Below are 14354 nucleotides of genomic sequence, written 5' to 3'. Positions count from 1 at the left end.
CCTGGACCACTTCTCCACCCTAGATCCTTTCCCAGGACCTGGCTGCCCTAGCCCCAATACCAACTGGTGGTGTGGAGTGAGAGAGGCTGGGGTGGTCATTCAGCTTAGACTGGGGAGCACGGTGAGACAGCAGCCATTAGGGTAGACACAACTGGGTCTGGGGACACGCCAGTGCCCTTGTACTTCTCAGGAGTGGAGTCTAATCTACTTCTCTCCTCTGCATGAGATGCCTAGCTTGCGGCTCGACCCACTCACTCCCCAGGCAGGGCATGTGTCTGCCCTTGTGATCACCCCTCCCCTTCTTTCTGAGTCCCATCCCAGGGCAACAGGTCTCTACCCGAAGCTTTCTTTTTCGTACCACTCCATCATGTGGGAATCCTTCTTGCATCCTTGGTGTATAGGAATTATTCTGCCAATTCTGTTTTCCATGAGAATTGTTCTACACATAGATGTATTTTTCAGGCGTTTGTGGGGGGAGGTGAGCTCCACATCTTCTTACTCCATCTTGATCCCCCTCCCTCTTATTTAGTCAGTGGGGCTGTAGAACCTTGTCAAGGTCATTTGAAAGCTTAAACATTATATCCCTTATTCCTTTAGTCATAGTCATAGCTAGTCTTATAGAAAATTTCTTAGTAGATCAGCTATTAGTGACAGAACCTGGAGGTACAAGGAGGTACAACAGGTAAGGGAAGCACAGGTAAAGCTATAAGAACAGCATCTATAAGGGAACAGAGACATAGAAGTGCACAACATGTTTTGGAAAATGAGATGTGTGTGGCCAGGGTAGGGGAGGAAAAGGCAGCAGGAAGATCAAGAACTTGAGACTAACTGTGAACCATTTTGGACAGCTACTGTATTCTGCATTGATGTATTGATGCTTTCCATACATTTCTTTGAATCCTTTTAATAATGAAAAAACTATAAGGTCCACTGTATTCTTGCTTTCAAATATGGCAGCTTGCCTTCAACTTGACTCAATAATCTAGAACCCTGGTTGTTTACATGTACCCAATCTCTGTTCCATGAAGCTGGAGTGGTGTGTTTTTATTAGCCCAACACCCCTCCCCTGCTTTTGGTAAAAGTCTGCATATTCTGGCCACAGATGTATGGACAGAACCTAGAGTAAGCCAATCACAGTAACTCATCTCCACCAGGGTTTTCACTACCTGAGTCAGAGAGGAAGCTTCCTGCCTCTCGGGGAGATGAGGGCCAGGAACTGCCCCTTCTCCACTGTGGGGAGAAATGCTGACATGCAGAGAGGGGCAGGGATGGGCAGTGCTGAGCCATGGATCTTCAGGGTATGTCTCCTGTACCCCTCTTTTCCTTAAGCAACTTGTTAGATTTGTGCATTTAGCACATAAAATGTGTTCAGTAAGCAGAGCTATTATCAAGGCAAATGGGAAAGAGGAGCAGTTAGACTGATAAGAAGCCCTTCACCTCCCCTGTCTTCTTGTCTCTAGGAAGTCTAGGATTTACTTTAAAATATACCAATGAAGAAAAATAGTAGAGCAAACAAATTGGCAAAAATGTTGAAAACTATTGATAAATGGGGAAGTTATTATGCTAGACTTTCAATTATTTCTTAGTCTCAATGGACCATGCTTTATTTTTTTTTTTAATTTTTAATTGGAGGATAACTGCTTTACTGTGCTTTCTTTAAAAAAAGATTATCATGCAGTTTCCTTTTTTGGTCCTACTGATGTGAATTACACCGATGTTCAAGTGTTGGCCAACCTGCATTTTCTAATGTTTCATTTGGCATTCTTATGAGGTAGACTGCCCTATGGTTTTCCTTTCTTGTTAATATTCTTGAAGACACGTGACTGCCCATGACTTCTGAGGTTCCTTTGTTCTACTGATTCTACTGAATCATTAGGTAAATGATTCTATATTGCAATTCTGTTATCCATCTCATTATCTATTAAGCTCCAAATAAAGTGTGGATTATGTTCACCTAACCAGAAATCTCCATCACACCCAAATGTTCATTCTTGAACTTTTCTAGAATTCTTCACTTTAACAATGATACCCAGATAACCCCTAAAGTTTTACCACATAAATCCTATTTAGAACTTATTTTCCCCCATATGGGCTTCCCTGGTGGCTCAAAGGTTAAAGCGTCTGCCTGCAATGCAGGAGACCTGGGTTCGATCCCTGGGTTGGGAAGATCCCCTGGAGAAGGAAATGGCAACCCACTCCAGTATTCTTGCCTGGAGAATCCCATGGACCGAGGAGCCTGGTGGGCTACAAGGGTCGCAAAGAGTCAGACATGACTGAGCGATTTCACTTTCACTTTCCCCCATATAATGACATTCTCCAGGCAGTAATACTACCAACCTGTCCTTACACCATTTTCCACTTAATTTCAGTTGTGGAAACTTAACTTCCACTTAATGTTTAGTCGCTAAGTCATGTCCAACTCTTTTCTAACCCGATGGACTACAGTCCACCAGGCTCCTCTGACCCTGCGATTTTCCAGGCAAGAATACTGGAGTGAGTTGCCATTTTCTTCTCCAGGGGTTCTTTCCCACCCAGGAATCAAACCTGCGTCTCCTGCATTGCAGACGGATTCTTTACCACTGAGCCACCTGGGAAGCCCCTGACATGCCATGTAAGCACTCAGATGATTGCTGAATCTAGATAAACTCACTCCTCAAAGATTAAAAATTAAAGCATCACGACATTTTGGTATCTTTCATCTGACCATCCATATCAAATGTTCCCATTCAAACATTACCCAGCACCACGGTTTATGGTTAAAAGAATTGGTCCTTAGGTCTAGTGGCACTTTGAATCTTTTATGCCGTAATACTGTATCAGTATCAAGAGGATTTTATGCAAAATTGGGAGAGTCTCTGTGATCAAAACTAACTAAAGGACAAGCAACCTGCAAAAAAAAAAAAAAAAGCATCAGATAAAATTTAAGTTTTTATGAGACTTCAGTTTTTGAAATATGTAACTCTTACAGCACAAACACAAGTTATTTACACGTTCTTTTTACAAAATGTGTATGCCATTTTGAAAGAATACTGTTAAGATCATGATCTAAAATACCTGTCAAGAGTTCAAAAAGGACCCATGGAATCTGGTCTTCATAAATCCACAGTACAATGACATAAAACACGGCTGAACGTCAAAGCTTACTTACACATGAGAATACTAATTCTGTATCATGGCCTATGGCCTGTTTTGTACAGCTGCAAGTTAGACATGGTTTTGACATTTTAAAAAGATTATTAAAACAAAAGCTAAACTAAACAAAGAATATGCAACACAGACCCATGTGGCCGGCAAGTATTTACTCTCTGTGGCATTTTAAGGAAAAAGTTTCCTGACCCTGCATTACATGAAGCTGACTGAGAGACAGCTACTGGAATATACTGGTGAGTATTTAAAAGAAGACACCACTGTTATGTGCCAGTACCATCAGCACTACTCATTTCTAAAATGAGGCACTTCTTTTTCAATATGTACATCTTCAAAACATAATTACATCTAGGAAGTAGCTCTGCTACTTAACTCTAGCCCTTTGTAATCAGGTCTCCACATAAAATCACAGTATTCTTAGGGGCTGAAGAAAACAAGTACAAATATCAGATGTCTGTCATTGAGTTCATAAGTCATGGCAAGTAGGTTAAGATCACATAGTCTTCAATGTTAATAAAATTTATAATTTAGATATTGTCAATAGGATGTGTTACTGCTGCATTATTTAAATAATATCTATAAAAACATGTTACACATCCTAATTCATTGTTTTTGAAAGGAAGAATAACTTAACTTAGTAGCTACTTTAAAAATGAGAGATGGGAAAAAAGAACCCCCCCCCCCAAAAAAAAAAGGTAAAACCACAACAAAAAGCTTTGGAATGCAAAAGACAGGGGACTCTTAGCAACAGCACTCAAGGTGGCTTAGGCGTCTCATTTTAGCTAGCTGCTCAGTTCCCATAGCGACCTCTGTCTCTCATCTGTGAGCTACTTCATTTCAAGAATGACAGACAGGTCCATGAGCAAATGTTTTAGAAGTAAAACCAGAGCTGCTCAACACTCAAGTCTTCTCTGTGTGGGCTAAGCAGTTCCTGGTCAGCAGGCTATGTTCACGCCAGAAGTACTGTACTGGGTGTTTTCCCTTCTGCAGGCCAAGCTGGCTGAGCATCACGTCACGAAGACATCTCTGATGCCGAGTTTTCAAATGCTCAGTGAATGCTGAGGTAGATTTTCTGATGGAGATCTTTTATACCCTGATTCGATCAGGACTCGCTTCTTTGTGTATCCTCCTTCTGGGAAATATCTTCCGCTTAAGTGCAATTAACTAAAGGATGAAAGACAGAAGATAAATTGTAATTCTCCAGGTTGACAAACTTTAACTTACTTGCTGAGTGTCATATGACCTTAATCTTTTCCCTAGTCCTATACATAAAGAACAGACGGCAAACGTGGCTCCATCATTCCTCCCCTCAAAACAAAACTGATGGCTTTTTATATGGTTCAAATTATTTATTCCCGTTTCTTTTTCTTTAAGACCAACAATTACCACACGTATTTATTTTCAAGATGTCTGTCAAGTCTTTCCACTGAAGGACACTGACTCTTCTTCACCTATTAAGATACTGTCTCTGGGTTTGAAAACAACTACACGTGTCATCACTTTATGGGAAATAGATGGGGAAACAGTGTCAGACTTCATTTTTTGGGACTCCAAAATCACTGCAGATGGTGACTGCAGCCATGAAATTTAAAAGACGCTTACTCCTTGGAAGGAAAGTTATGACCAACCTAGACAGCATATTCAAAAGCAGAGACATTACTTTGCCAACAAAGGTCCGTCTAGTCAAGGCTATGGTTTTTCCAGTGATCATGTATGGATGTGAGAGTTGGACTGTAAAGAAAGCTGAGAGCCAAAGAATTGATGCTTTTGAACTGTGGTGTTGGAGAAGACTCTTGAGAGTCCCTTGGACTGCAAGGAGATCCAACCAGTCCATTCTAAAGGAGATCAGTCCTGGGTGTTCTTTGGAAGGACTGATGCTAAAGCTGAAATTCCAATACTTTGACCACCTTATGCGAAGAGTTGACTCATTGGAAAAGACTGGTGCTGGGAGGGATTGGGGGCAGGAGGAGAAGGGGACGACAGAAGATGAGATGGCTAGATGGCATTATCGACTCAATGGACATGAGTTTGAGTGAACTCCGGGAGTTGGTGATGGACAGGGAGGCCCAGCGTGCTGCAATTCATGGGGTCACAAAGAGTCAGACACGACTGAACAACTGAACTGAGCACGTGTAAGCTAGAATTTTAATTTTTTTCCTAAGAGTTCTATCATCATTGTTTTCCTGTACTTAGTAACCATATCAACAATCATTGGGCATTACCTGTATTTTCAAGTTTATTAATAGGCTGAAATGCAAAAGTTCATCTGTGACTTTGTAGATTCGAACTTGGAATAAATACTTCTAACAGAAACAGTTTATCCATGATACATCTGAAATAGAAAACCTGACCACTGTTAGAAGAAAGTTTCAATGAGAAAAATGTGTTTTTTACGGTTTCAATTTCTAATCCTCCATCTTGAGGTGAGAGCGGGGTGTGCCCAAGCATGGACTACCGTGTTCTGGACGAGCTGGATTCCTGGGCAGAGGAAGGAGCAGCCTTGGCTTGTTTGTGAGTATGGGAGAAGGTAAGGAATTTGATTCAAGCTGGTAAAGAACAAGGTGCCAGGGAGGAGAGGGGATTTATTCTTCCTTTCCCCTTCCTCCTGCTGGTAAAAACAACAGTAAGCAAAGACCCTCTTGTTCCTTCCACGGCCTCCAGCTGCTCCTTTCAGCCAGCACACAGCTGACCCACAGGCTCCTCACTGGACTCTCTTCTAAAAGCAGGCACAGCACAAGATTTCTTCCTAAGATTTTTACTTGCCAAGAACAATGGCAACACAATCAAGAGGACGTTTCTATTCCCTGGGAGGTGGACAAAGGTGAAACTGCTTGCCTGCCAGACCTTTCTTTCCTGAGTTTCCTTCCATCCACAGCAGGAAGCCTGGGAGTGTTTATCCTAAAGCTCTCAGTTCTCAGGCCGCCGCTGCCTCCTCAGTGTAAGTAAACTCAGTGAAAACATCCCACCGTGACCGCCAGATAAGCCTCACTCCAGAATCACCAGGAAGGAGGCCGAGGTGGGTTCACCTGCCCGGCACAGGTCAGGACAGCCTGACACTATTCCCTCTTCCTTGAATCCTTCTTCTTTCTGAGAATTTCACATCTGCTGTGGCCTGAAGAGGATTCTCTTATTCCTCTTTTGACCTCACAAATCTCCCTCTTACTTCCAGACTGTCCCGTGAAGGAGGCTGTGTGCTTGCCTGCCTGGGGAAGAACTGCCAGCAATTCAAGGAAGAAACGTAGACGGGAGAGGATGGCCTGGCGCGCAAGCCAGGCGCCACCGGCAGAACTGGGGGAGGCCTGCAGATCAAGACACTGTGGGCTCTTTTAGAAAGATTAAAAGAAAGAAGATTGGAGACCCACAAAAAATTAGTATCAGATGCAGATTCTGGGTGGTTTTTTTGGTTTACAATAGTCTGACTTGTAGACCTCAGGCTAAAACTGGAAAGCTCTATTTACTGAACTCCACGAACAAAGAATACTGGTAATAGGTTTAGAAGATAGATTTTAAAAAGTCAGTTATATCTATAACTTGTTTACCCATTCACTTGTTGATGGACTTTTGGGTTGATTCTAATTCTGGGCAATTACCAAAAAAGTTGTAGTGAACATGTTTAAGCCTTTGCAAAGACACTTGTTTTCATTTCATTTTGGTAAATATCTAAAAGTGGAATGGCTGGTTGTTTGTTTGATCATTTCAAATTGTTTTCCAAAGCTGTTGTACTTTTGCGTTCTGTCAACAGTGTATCAGAGTTCCAGGTTTCAACATCCCTTTCAGCACTAGATATGGTCAGGCTTTTAAATTTTAGTCATTCTAATGGGTGGGTAAAACTTCACTGTGGTTTTGATTTTCATTTTCCTGATGAATTATGATGTTGAATACCTTACCATGTGCTTACTGGCTATTTGAATGCCATATTTAGTGAAATGCTTGTTCACATCTTTCATCCACTTTTAAAAGTAGGCTGTCTTGATATTGATTTATAAGAATTTTTTATATACTTTGGATACAGACCTTTTATATGGATTGTAAATATTTTCTTGTATTTGCACATTTAACTGCTTCTTTTGAAGAGCTGCTGCTGCTGCTGCTGCTAAGTCACTTCACTCGTGTCCGACTCTGTGCGACCCCAGAGACGGCAGCCCACCAGGCTCCCCCGTCCCTGGGATTCTCCAGGCAAGAACACTGGAGTAGGTTGCCATTTCCTTCTCCAATGCAGGAAAGTGAAAAGTGAAGGTGAGGTCGCTCAGTCGTGTCCGACTCTTGGCAACCCCATGGACTGCAGCCTACCAGGCTCCCCCGTCCATGGGATTTTCCAGGCAAGAGTACTGGAGTGGGTTGCCATGGCCTTCTCCGCTTTTGAAGAGCAGAAACTTTTAAATTTGAAAAAGTTCAGTCTATCGATTTCTTTCTTTGGTAATTTATGCTTTGTGAGTATTAAAAAGCCTTTGCCTATTACAAGATCATGAAGGTTTTCTCCTATATGTTTTTGATAATGTTTATACTTTAAGGTCTTACATTTAGGTCTGTGATCCAGTATTTTGTGTTAGCATCTGTGTGTGGTGTGAGATGAGGATTGATATTCATTTTTTTTTTCCCCTATGTCTATACCTAGTTGATATGGCAGTACTTATTGAAAAGATTTTTCTTGCCTTGTGAATCATTTTGGCACTTTTGTCAAGAATTATTTGATCGTGTATGTATAGGTTTATTTCTGAATTCTCTATTCCATTTATTGATTTATGTGTCTATCTTTTCATCAATATAAAACTCTTATTATTATTGTAGTTTTGTAGTAATTCTTAAAATTAAGAAATCTAAATATTCCAACTTTATTCTTTTTTAAAAAAGTATTTTGATTATTCCAGGTTCTTTGTAATTCCATGTACATTTTATAATGGATTTGTCAATTTCTGCAAAATAGTTTGCTGGGATTTTGATAGGGATTTCCTTGAATCAATATAGGGATAATTGCTATCATAATAAACATGTTCAATCCTCAAAAAAAAAAAAAAAGGCAGTTATGACTGCTGCCTGAATATTATGAAATATTTGACATATGAGCTATAAGCCAATAACAGAAATAAACATTTTCTTGTTATGAATTTATATCATTTTCTTAAAAAAAAAAATTAGATGCCAAGAAATTGACATCCACATAAAATTGATAAAACTTACCTGTTCAGCAAAAAATGAGAATACAGTAAACATAATCAATGTTGCTAGCACACAATGAGTCCAGAACTTCAATTTGTCTCGATACGCCCTCCTGTTCAGAGAAAAAAGAAAGCAAATATGTAGTTCTGTGTAAGGTTTAACTATCATTAGCTAGTAAAACTAACTATATAGTATTTACTAGTTTAGCAAACTATACTAGCTTAACAAAAACAATGTTGTGGAACTCAAAAACAATGTCTGAAGGCAATTCTAAAACGTTAACATAATTATACATTTCCCATGTGAGTTCAGGTTTTTCATTGTTACAGTAAATATTTGAATCAGTAACAGTTCCAGCCAGCTTGGCAAGGCTGGCCACCACCACACAGTGGCTTGAGCACCTGGCCTCCGCCCTCAACACTGCTGGACCGTTAAAATGCCTCTAATAGAGCTCAAGTGAAGTGCTTGCACTTCAGCTGTTAGTGGACACATCACCTGGCAGCTGCAAGCAGAATTTTGGGCCATGTCTCAAGTCTCATAGGTATTGAGCTTGGACCTGCTCTTTCTTGACCCTAAAAGAAGTTTTTGGAGCTAAGATCTTCATGTCTGCTATTCAAACTGATGTTAGAGTGTGTGCAATTTGACTGTCATATTGAATTAGGGCTTCCCTGGTGGTTCAGTCGGTAAAGAATCTGCCTGCAATGCGGAAGACCTGGGTTTGGTCCCTGGGTTGGGAAGATCCCCTGGAGGAGGGCATGGCAACCCACTCTAGTATTCTTGCCTGGAGAATCCCCAGGGACAGAGGGGCCTGGTGGGCTGCAGTCCATGGGGTCACAAAGAATCAGACACGACTGAGCAACTAAGCACAGCACAGCACATTTATTCATGCAATCACCCAGTAACACTTCCTGTCGATAGACAGGTGATGAGTAGAGGTCCCTGCTCTAAAGCACCTGTGAACCTGGGGAGGTGCTGATGTGCAGATAACCAGCCACCACACAAGGTGGACAGAGATACCTATTATCAAAAGCAGTCTTGCAGAGAAACAGTGAAATGAGTGCATCAAACAGATGGTGACACTTCATTTAAGCCTTGAAGTGCGGCAGGAAAGCCTGTGGCTGAGAAAGGGGAGGAGCATGAGTAGAGGGGAAACCCAGGCCCTGCAGAGCTGAGTCCAGTCTGGCCTGGAGGACACAGCGATGTGCAGCCAAGAAAAAGCAGGTGGGTGTGGACTGCAGTTGTTCTGGAAAACCACACACTGTGGGTTGGACACAATGCTCTAATGGGAAGGGGGATGATATATAGCGTATATGTGTGTGCACACATGTGTCACAATCGGGGTGGCTATTTGAAGGATGGCTGTCACAAGCAGGTGACCAGAGGCAGGCAGTCCAGTTAGTCCAGGCAAAGGAAAGAATGAGGGCTGGATGAGGGCAGCGAGGATGGAAGGAAACAAGCAACATTAAGAGACACTGAGGATGGAATCAGACTAGGTGAGAGGACAGTAAGGATAAAGGTGGGGCGGGGTTGGGGGTGCGTGGCGCATGGGGAAGTATGGCAGGTTTCTCGTCTGTAATTTGGAAATAATAATTTTTTATGAAGATTAAATAAATGCTTAACATAAGGCTTATAAGATATGCTCACAGCCTCTGCTGAGTTCCAGAGTCATTCACAGCGCCTGGTAGGGGGTGTCTCCAACCCAAGCCACAGATTCCAAATGGCACCCTGCCCTGTACTGTTCTTCCTCCTGTTTCCTACATTAAGAGGACCAACAACCAGCTCCGAGAGAAAATCACTCACTTCTATTCCTAACTCTCATCTCATCTGTGGTGGTCAGAGTAGCACTTTTTATTGTAAAGAGTAAATATACTGCCCAGCACAGTGTCGGCTGTACAGCAGGTACTCAAGAAACAGGGAAGCCACTCTGAGGGCAAGGATGATGAATAAAGCTCAGCAGATGTACTGGACCAGTTAGATCAATAAAAACTATACATGTCTTTTTACAAAGAAATTAGAGAAAATAACACAGTAAAGAAACTTCATCACTCTAAAGAAGAAAAACATACATGTATTTGAAACATGGACACTTACCATTCCTGCAGCTCATGCATATGAAGGAAACGGTTTCGATACTCCCTTGGCAGCTCAAACTGGGATGGGATGGGGAACATGGATTCGTAGAAGTCCCTGAGAACAGCCTTCACTGTCTGGGCATCTTTATGATTGTGGTCAATGTTGTCATTCAGACAGACAAACTTCCTGGAGACAACAGAGACCCAGGGTTGTTATTGGTTCTTATGAGGATAATCCTTACCTAACAAAACAAGAAGTGTGGATTTGGAATATGTTTTAAATGGACTTATGTCCCAAGTTGTGGCATTTACTGATATGATTCTCTGGGGAATAACAGTCTGTAAAATTTTTCCTTAGATATTTCTCTCCTATAAAACAAAAAGAACTAGGGATGATAGATAATTTTGAATATGCCTTCTAGCTATAGGAATACATTATTTTAATTGCTGTTTGGGGTTGGCACATGCCCAGTTTAGTGTTAACTGACTGAAGCATTCTGTTAACATCCAGGGAAAAACTAGTAAGTGCCTACAACTGAGTTCTCTGAACTGACAGAATTACATTACTAAGAACAGTCATGTAGACAGCTGAGATAGAGATGGTTCCTTATAGCTACAGATTTTATGAGGTTGATAACTTCTTAATATTGACATGTCTCCAACTAGGCTGTATGATGAGTTTCAGCAAAAAGTAAATTACAGTGGTGCTTCCCAACTTGTTTCAAGTTCCTTCGAGGCAAAAGTCAATAAGTTGAGGGCCCATTAAAATGGTAGAGATAACACCACTTTTGAATTACATTTAAATTTTGTTTTTACAATTTTATCAAGTATAATAAAGTCCTCAGATCCTGCCACCAAAAGGAAATAAAGAAGACACAGGAACACATTAGATAACTGGGAGACAATAAGAAATGTTCAAGGTTCAGGAAATCTACAGAATGTGTAATCTGATTTCTTCATGTGCGTGCATTTTAAATTTCTTCAGTTGTGTTGGGTTCTGTGACCCCATGGACTGCAGCCTGCCGGGCTCTTCTGTCCATGGCATTCTCCAGGCAAGAATATTGGAGTGGGTTGCCATGCCTTCCTCCAGGGGATCTTCCTGGCCCAGGGATCGAACCCGTGTCTCTTACGTCTCCTGCATTGGCAGACAGCTCTATACCAATGCACATGCAAAAATGCATATGGATTAAAAAGAGAGAGAGAGAGAGATGGGGGAACCTATAGACATAATTGTAATGAATGTACTTGATACCATTTCAAGCCAACAAAGTTAAAAACATAAATGCTTATAAAAGACAATGGGGGAAAAACGTGTACAGGGGCCAGATAGGTTATCATGTTAAGGAATAAATAATGGTATTATGGTTATTTTCAAAAAATCCTTTCAATTTAGAGACATATACTGAAAATTTTACAAAAAAAAAAAAAGGATACAGTGACTGAAATTTATTTTAAAATAACTGGGAAGTAGTAGTGAAGGAGTGGGTGTGTTCAGATGAAACAAGATCAACTAGTTGCTTCTTACTGAAGATGAGTGATGAGTAAGTGAAAGTTCATGGCCCTATCTCTTCTTTAAACTTGGGGAATGCTTTTGATTAAAGGATATTAAAGAGTTATGTCCACCAGATACAGTGCAGGAGCCCTGACTGCTTCCTAGACTAAAAACAAAGAACAGCTAAAAAGGGCCTTTGGAGGCACCTCAGGAAATTTGAGTATAGACCATCTATTTGATGGTATTATTTAGTTGGTATTAAGGTTTTTGGATATGTGTGAACAGTCCTATGGTATAAACGAGAATGACTTTGTTTAAAAGGCCTATGCTATGATAATGAGGGTAAATTAGCGTATCGTTTTCTGCAACTAATTTTCAAATGGTCCAGCAAACAAAGGAAAAACCAAACCTGTGTGTGTGTTAGTCTGTATAGAGAGACGAAATGAGAGATCAGACATAACAAAACGCTAAAAATTTAAGAATCTGAGTTTAATGTACTATTGTTTTCAGTCTTTCTGTATCTTCAAAATTTTTCCAACAGCTGGGAAAATGTAAAGAAGAAAAGTATGGGTATGAAACAAAGAAAATGTGTGGATACAGGGTAACCAAAGAAGACCATGTTGGGTACCCAGCACACACTCCCTCTCTTTCCCAAAAGAACTTGCACTTTGCTCAGTATTTCTGCCCCTGTGAACTGACTCAAAGGGAGGCAACCTCACCTGACTCAGGACATGGCTGTGTCTGCAGGGACATAAGAACTGTGGTGCAGGCCTGCCTCCACCCTGGGGATGAAGCGACATAAGGAGGGCAGCAGAGCCCAGATACTCTCCCAGATTCCCTGTTAATGTGATAAACCTGTCCTTAACACCAGTCAGTCAGAAGGCAGGTTTTCCACTCCTGACTTTAAAGTGAGCCTCAGAAAAGTAAAACAGAAGAGCTAAAATGATAAAATGTGTTCAGGTCCATGGGAGGGATCTGAGCCTAGCAGACAATGCTGGAAAAGCCTGTCTTGACTTGGATCTTCTTAGCAAAACCTGAACCCTTTAAGTTACATGAAGATGTCTGTGAATTTGCTCACCCAATGACTTTTAAACTAGCACAGGACATGAACGTATAGGGTACAACTAAAAACACTAAGTTCTCACTTGGTTTTACTACAGATAACCTATGACTGAGTGAGCACATTAACAGGATGGGGGAAGCAAAAAGCAAGTATCAAAACTGGCTCCTAAGGTTTTAGAGCAGGGCATTCTGAACAGAGGGAAGAGCATATACAAAAAGCTGCCAACTGGGTGGTTCTTAATTATTATGACTTTGTTTTTTTAGCTTGTGGGAAATGTTATTTTGTAGGAAATAAAATATTTTATGAGTATATTATGTAAGTGTTAAACATTTTCATTTTTCTTAAAATTCTATACCTCCCCCCACCCCCCAAAAGAAACGAGAATGAAATTTTAAGGAAAAATTCCCTGGCTTTAAAATGCCTGGAAATTTTACACTTCTGATCATGTATAATTAAAATCATAATGTATATGAGGGGGCAACTGAAAACTTCCAAAAGCATTTAAAAGACTCAGATGAAAACATTCAACTTCACGTATCAATGGCCTTTTCTCAAGAAACTACTTCTATTTCCCATTGAAATTCAAAACTCAAAATGCAGATTTTAACCAATTTTATCAAACTAGGGCAACTGTTGGAGGTGAGGCTGGAAATTTTCAGGGCTATGTAAAGCTGAACACTTCATTCATTCCCAAAGAATGACTGCAGTTTGCTGGATTAATTTTCACAACTATGGTAGCATTCCTTTTTCCTCAGAAGCTAATTTGAACTTTCCTTTGAATTGCAAAGACAGGTCTAATCACAACAATTTCTCTGGAACCCCCTATTTCTAAAAATAGAAATCTATTTTCTGTAACAGAAATATTTTTTTTTACTATAAAAGAAATAGAAAAATCGAAATTTCTAAGAGTCCCAGTCATGTGGCCTCACCTCCCCGACAACGCAGTTAACCCTCAGCCTCGCTGAACAGTCATGTCGCTGGACTCAGAGATATCCATGCCAATCCCTGTGCATGGGGGGCCGATCTCAACTCACAATTCCCATCTCTTAATTCAAACATTACCACCACCATTAGAGGTTTCCATCTGCTCCAAACACAACTAAGGCGCTCCTTTCTCTCTAGTACTGCTGCCTTTTTTTTCATGTTTACTTGCATGATTAAAGATATTTTCAAAGTTATGGGAATTCTCTGTCCATTCTATTCAATTGTTCTATGAACCTAAAATGTTCTAAATTCAAAACAAAACAGTACCTGGGGTTTTTTCTTATATCATCCAACTGGCCAACTACATGAGAAACATTGGTACGAATCATCTTAAAAGCAATTTCTTCTTCTCCCATGATTTCAAACCTAATTATCAAAACATAATGAGTGTAAATATGTATATGAATATGTAAAACAAAATTTCAATAAGAAAGTTTTA

At 40.6% G+C, this 14354-nt stretch overlaps 1 protein-coding gene across 1 annotated transcript in view; it reads right to left on the bottom strand.

Moving 5' to 3' along the window:
• Nucleotides 1-2915: 2915 nt before the first annotated feature.
• Nucleotides 2916-14354, bottom strand: part of GNPTAB (N-acetylglucosamine-1-phosphate transferase, alpha and beta subunits) — a 74398-nt gene continuing 62959 nt past the window's right edge. The window contains exons 18-21 of the mRNA XM_010853439.1: nt 14183-14281; nt 10396-10563; nt 8326-8416; nt 2916-4311 (exon numbers count right to left, since the gene is read on the bottom strand). Coding sequence (XP_010851741.1) covers nt 4234-4311; nt 8326-8416; nt 10396-10563; nt 14183-14281 — 436 coding nt within the window. The 3' untranslated portion in view covers nt 2916-4233. The remainder of the gene's footprint in view (nt 4312-8325; nt 8417-10395; nt 10564-14182; nt 14282-14354) is intronic.

The sequence above is a fragment of the Bison bison genome, unplaced genomic scaffold (genome assembly GCF_000754665.1).
Source record: "Bison bison bison isolate TAMUID 2011002044 unplaced genomic scaffold, Bison_UMD1.0 scf7180017864327, whole genome shotgun sequence".
In the NCBI taxonomy this organism is placed as follows: Eukaryota; Metazoa; Chordata; class Mammalia; order Artiodactyla; family Bovidae; genus Bison; species Bison bison.
The sequence above is the reverse complement of the archived record's forward strand: the minus strand, read 5'-3'. Positions and strand labels throughout refer to the sequence as shown.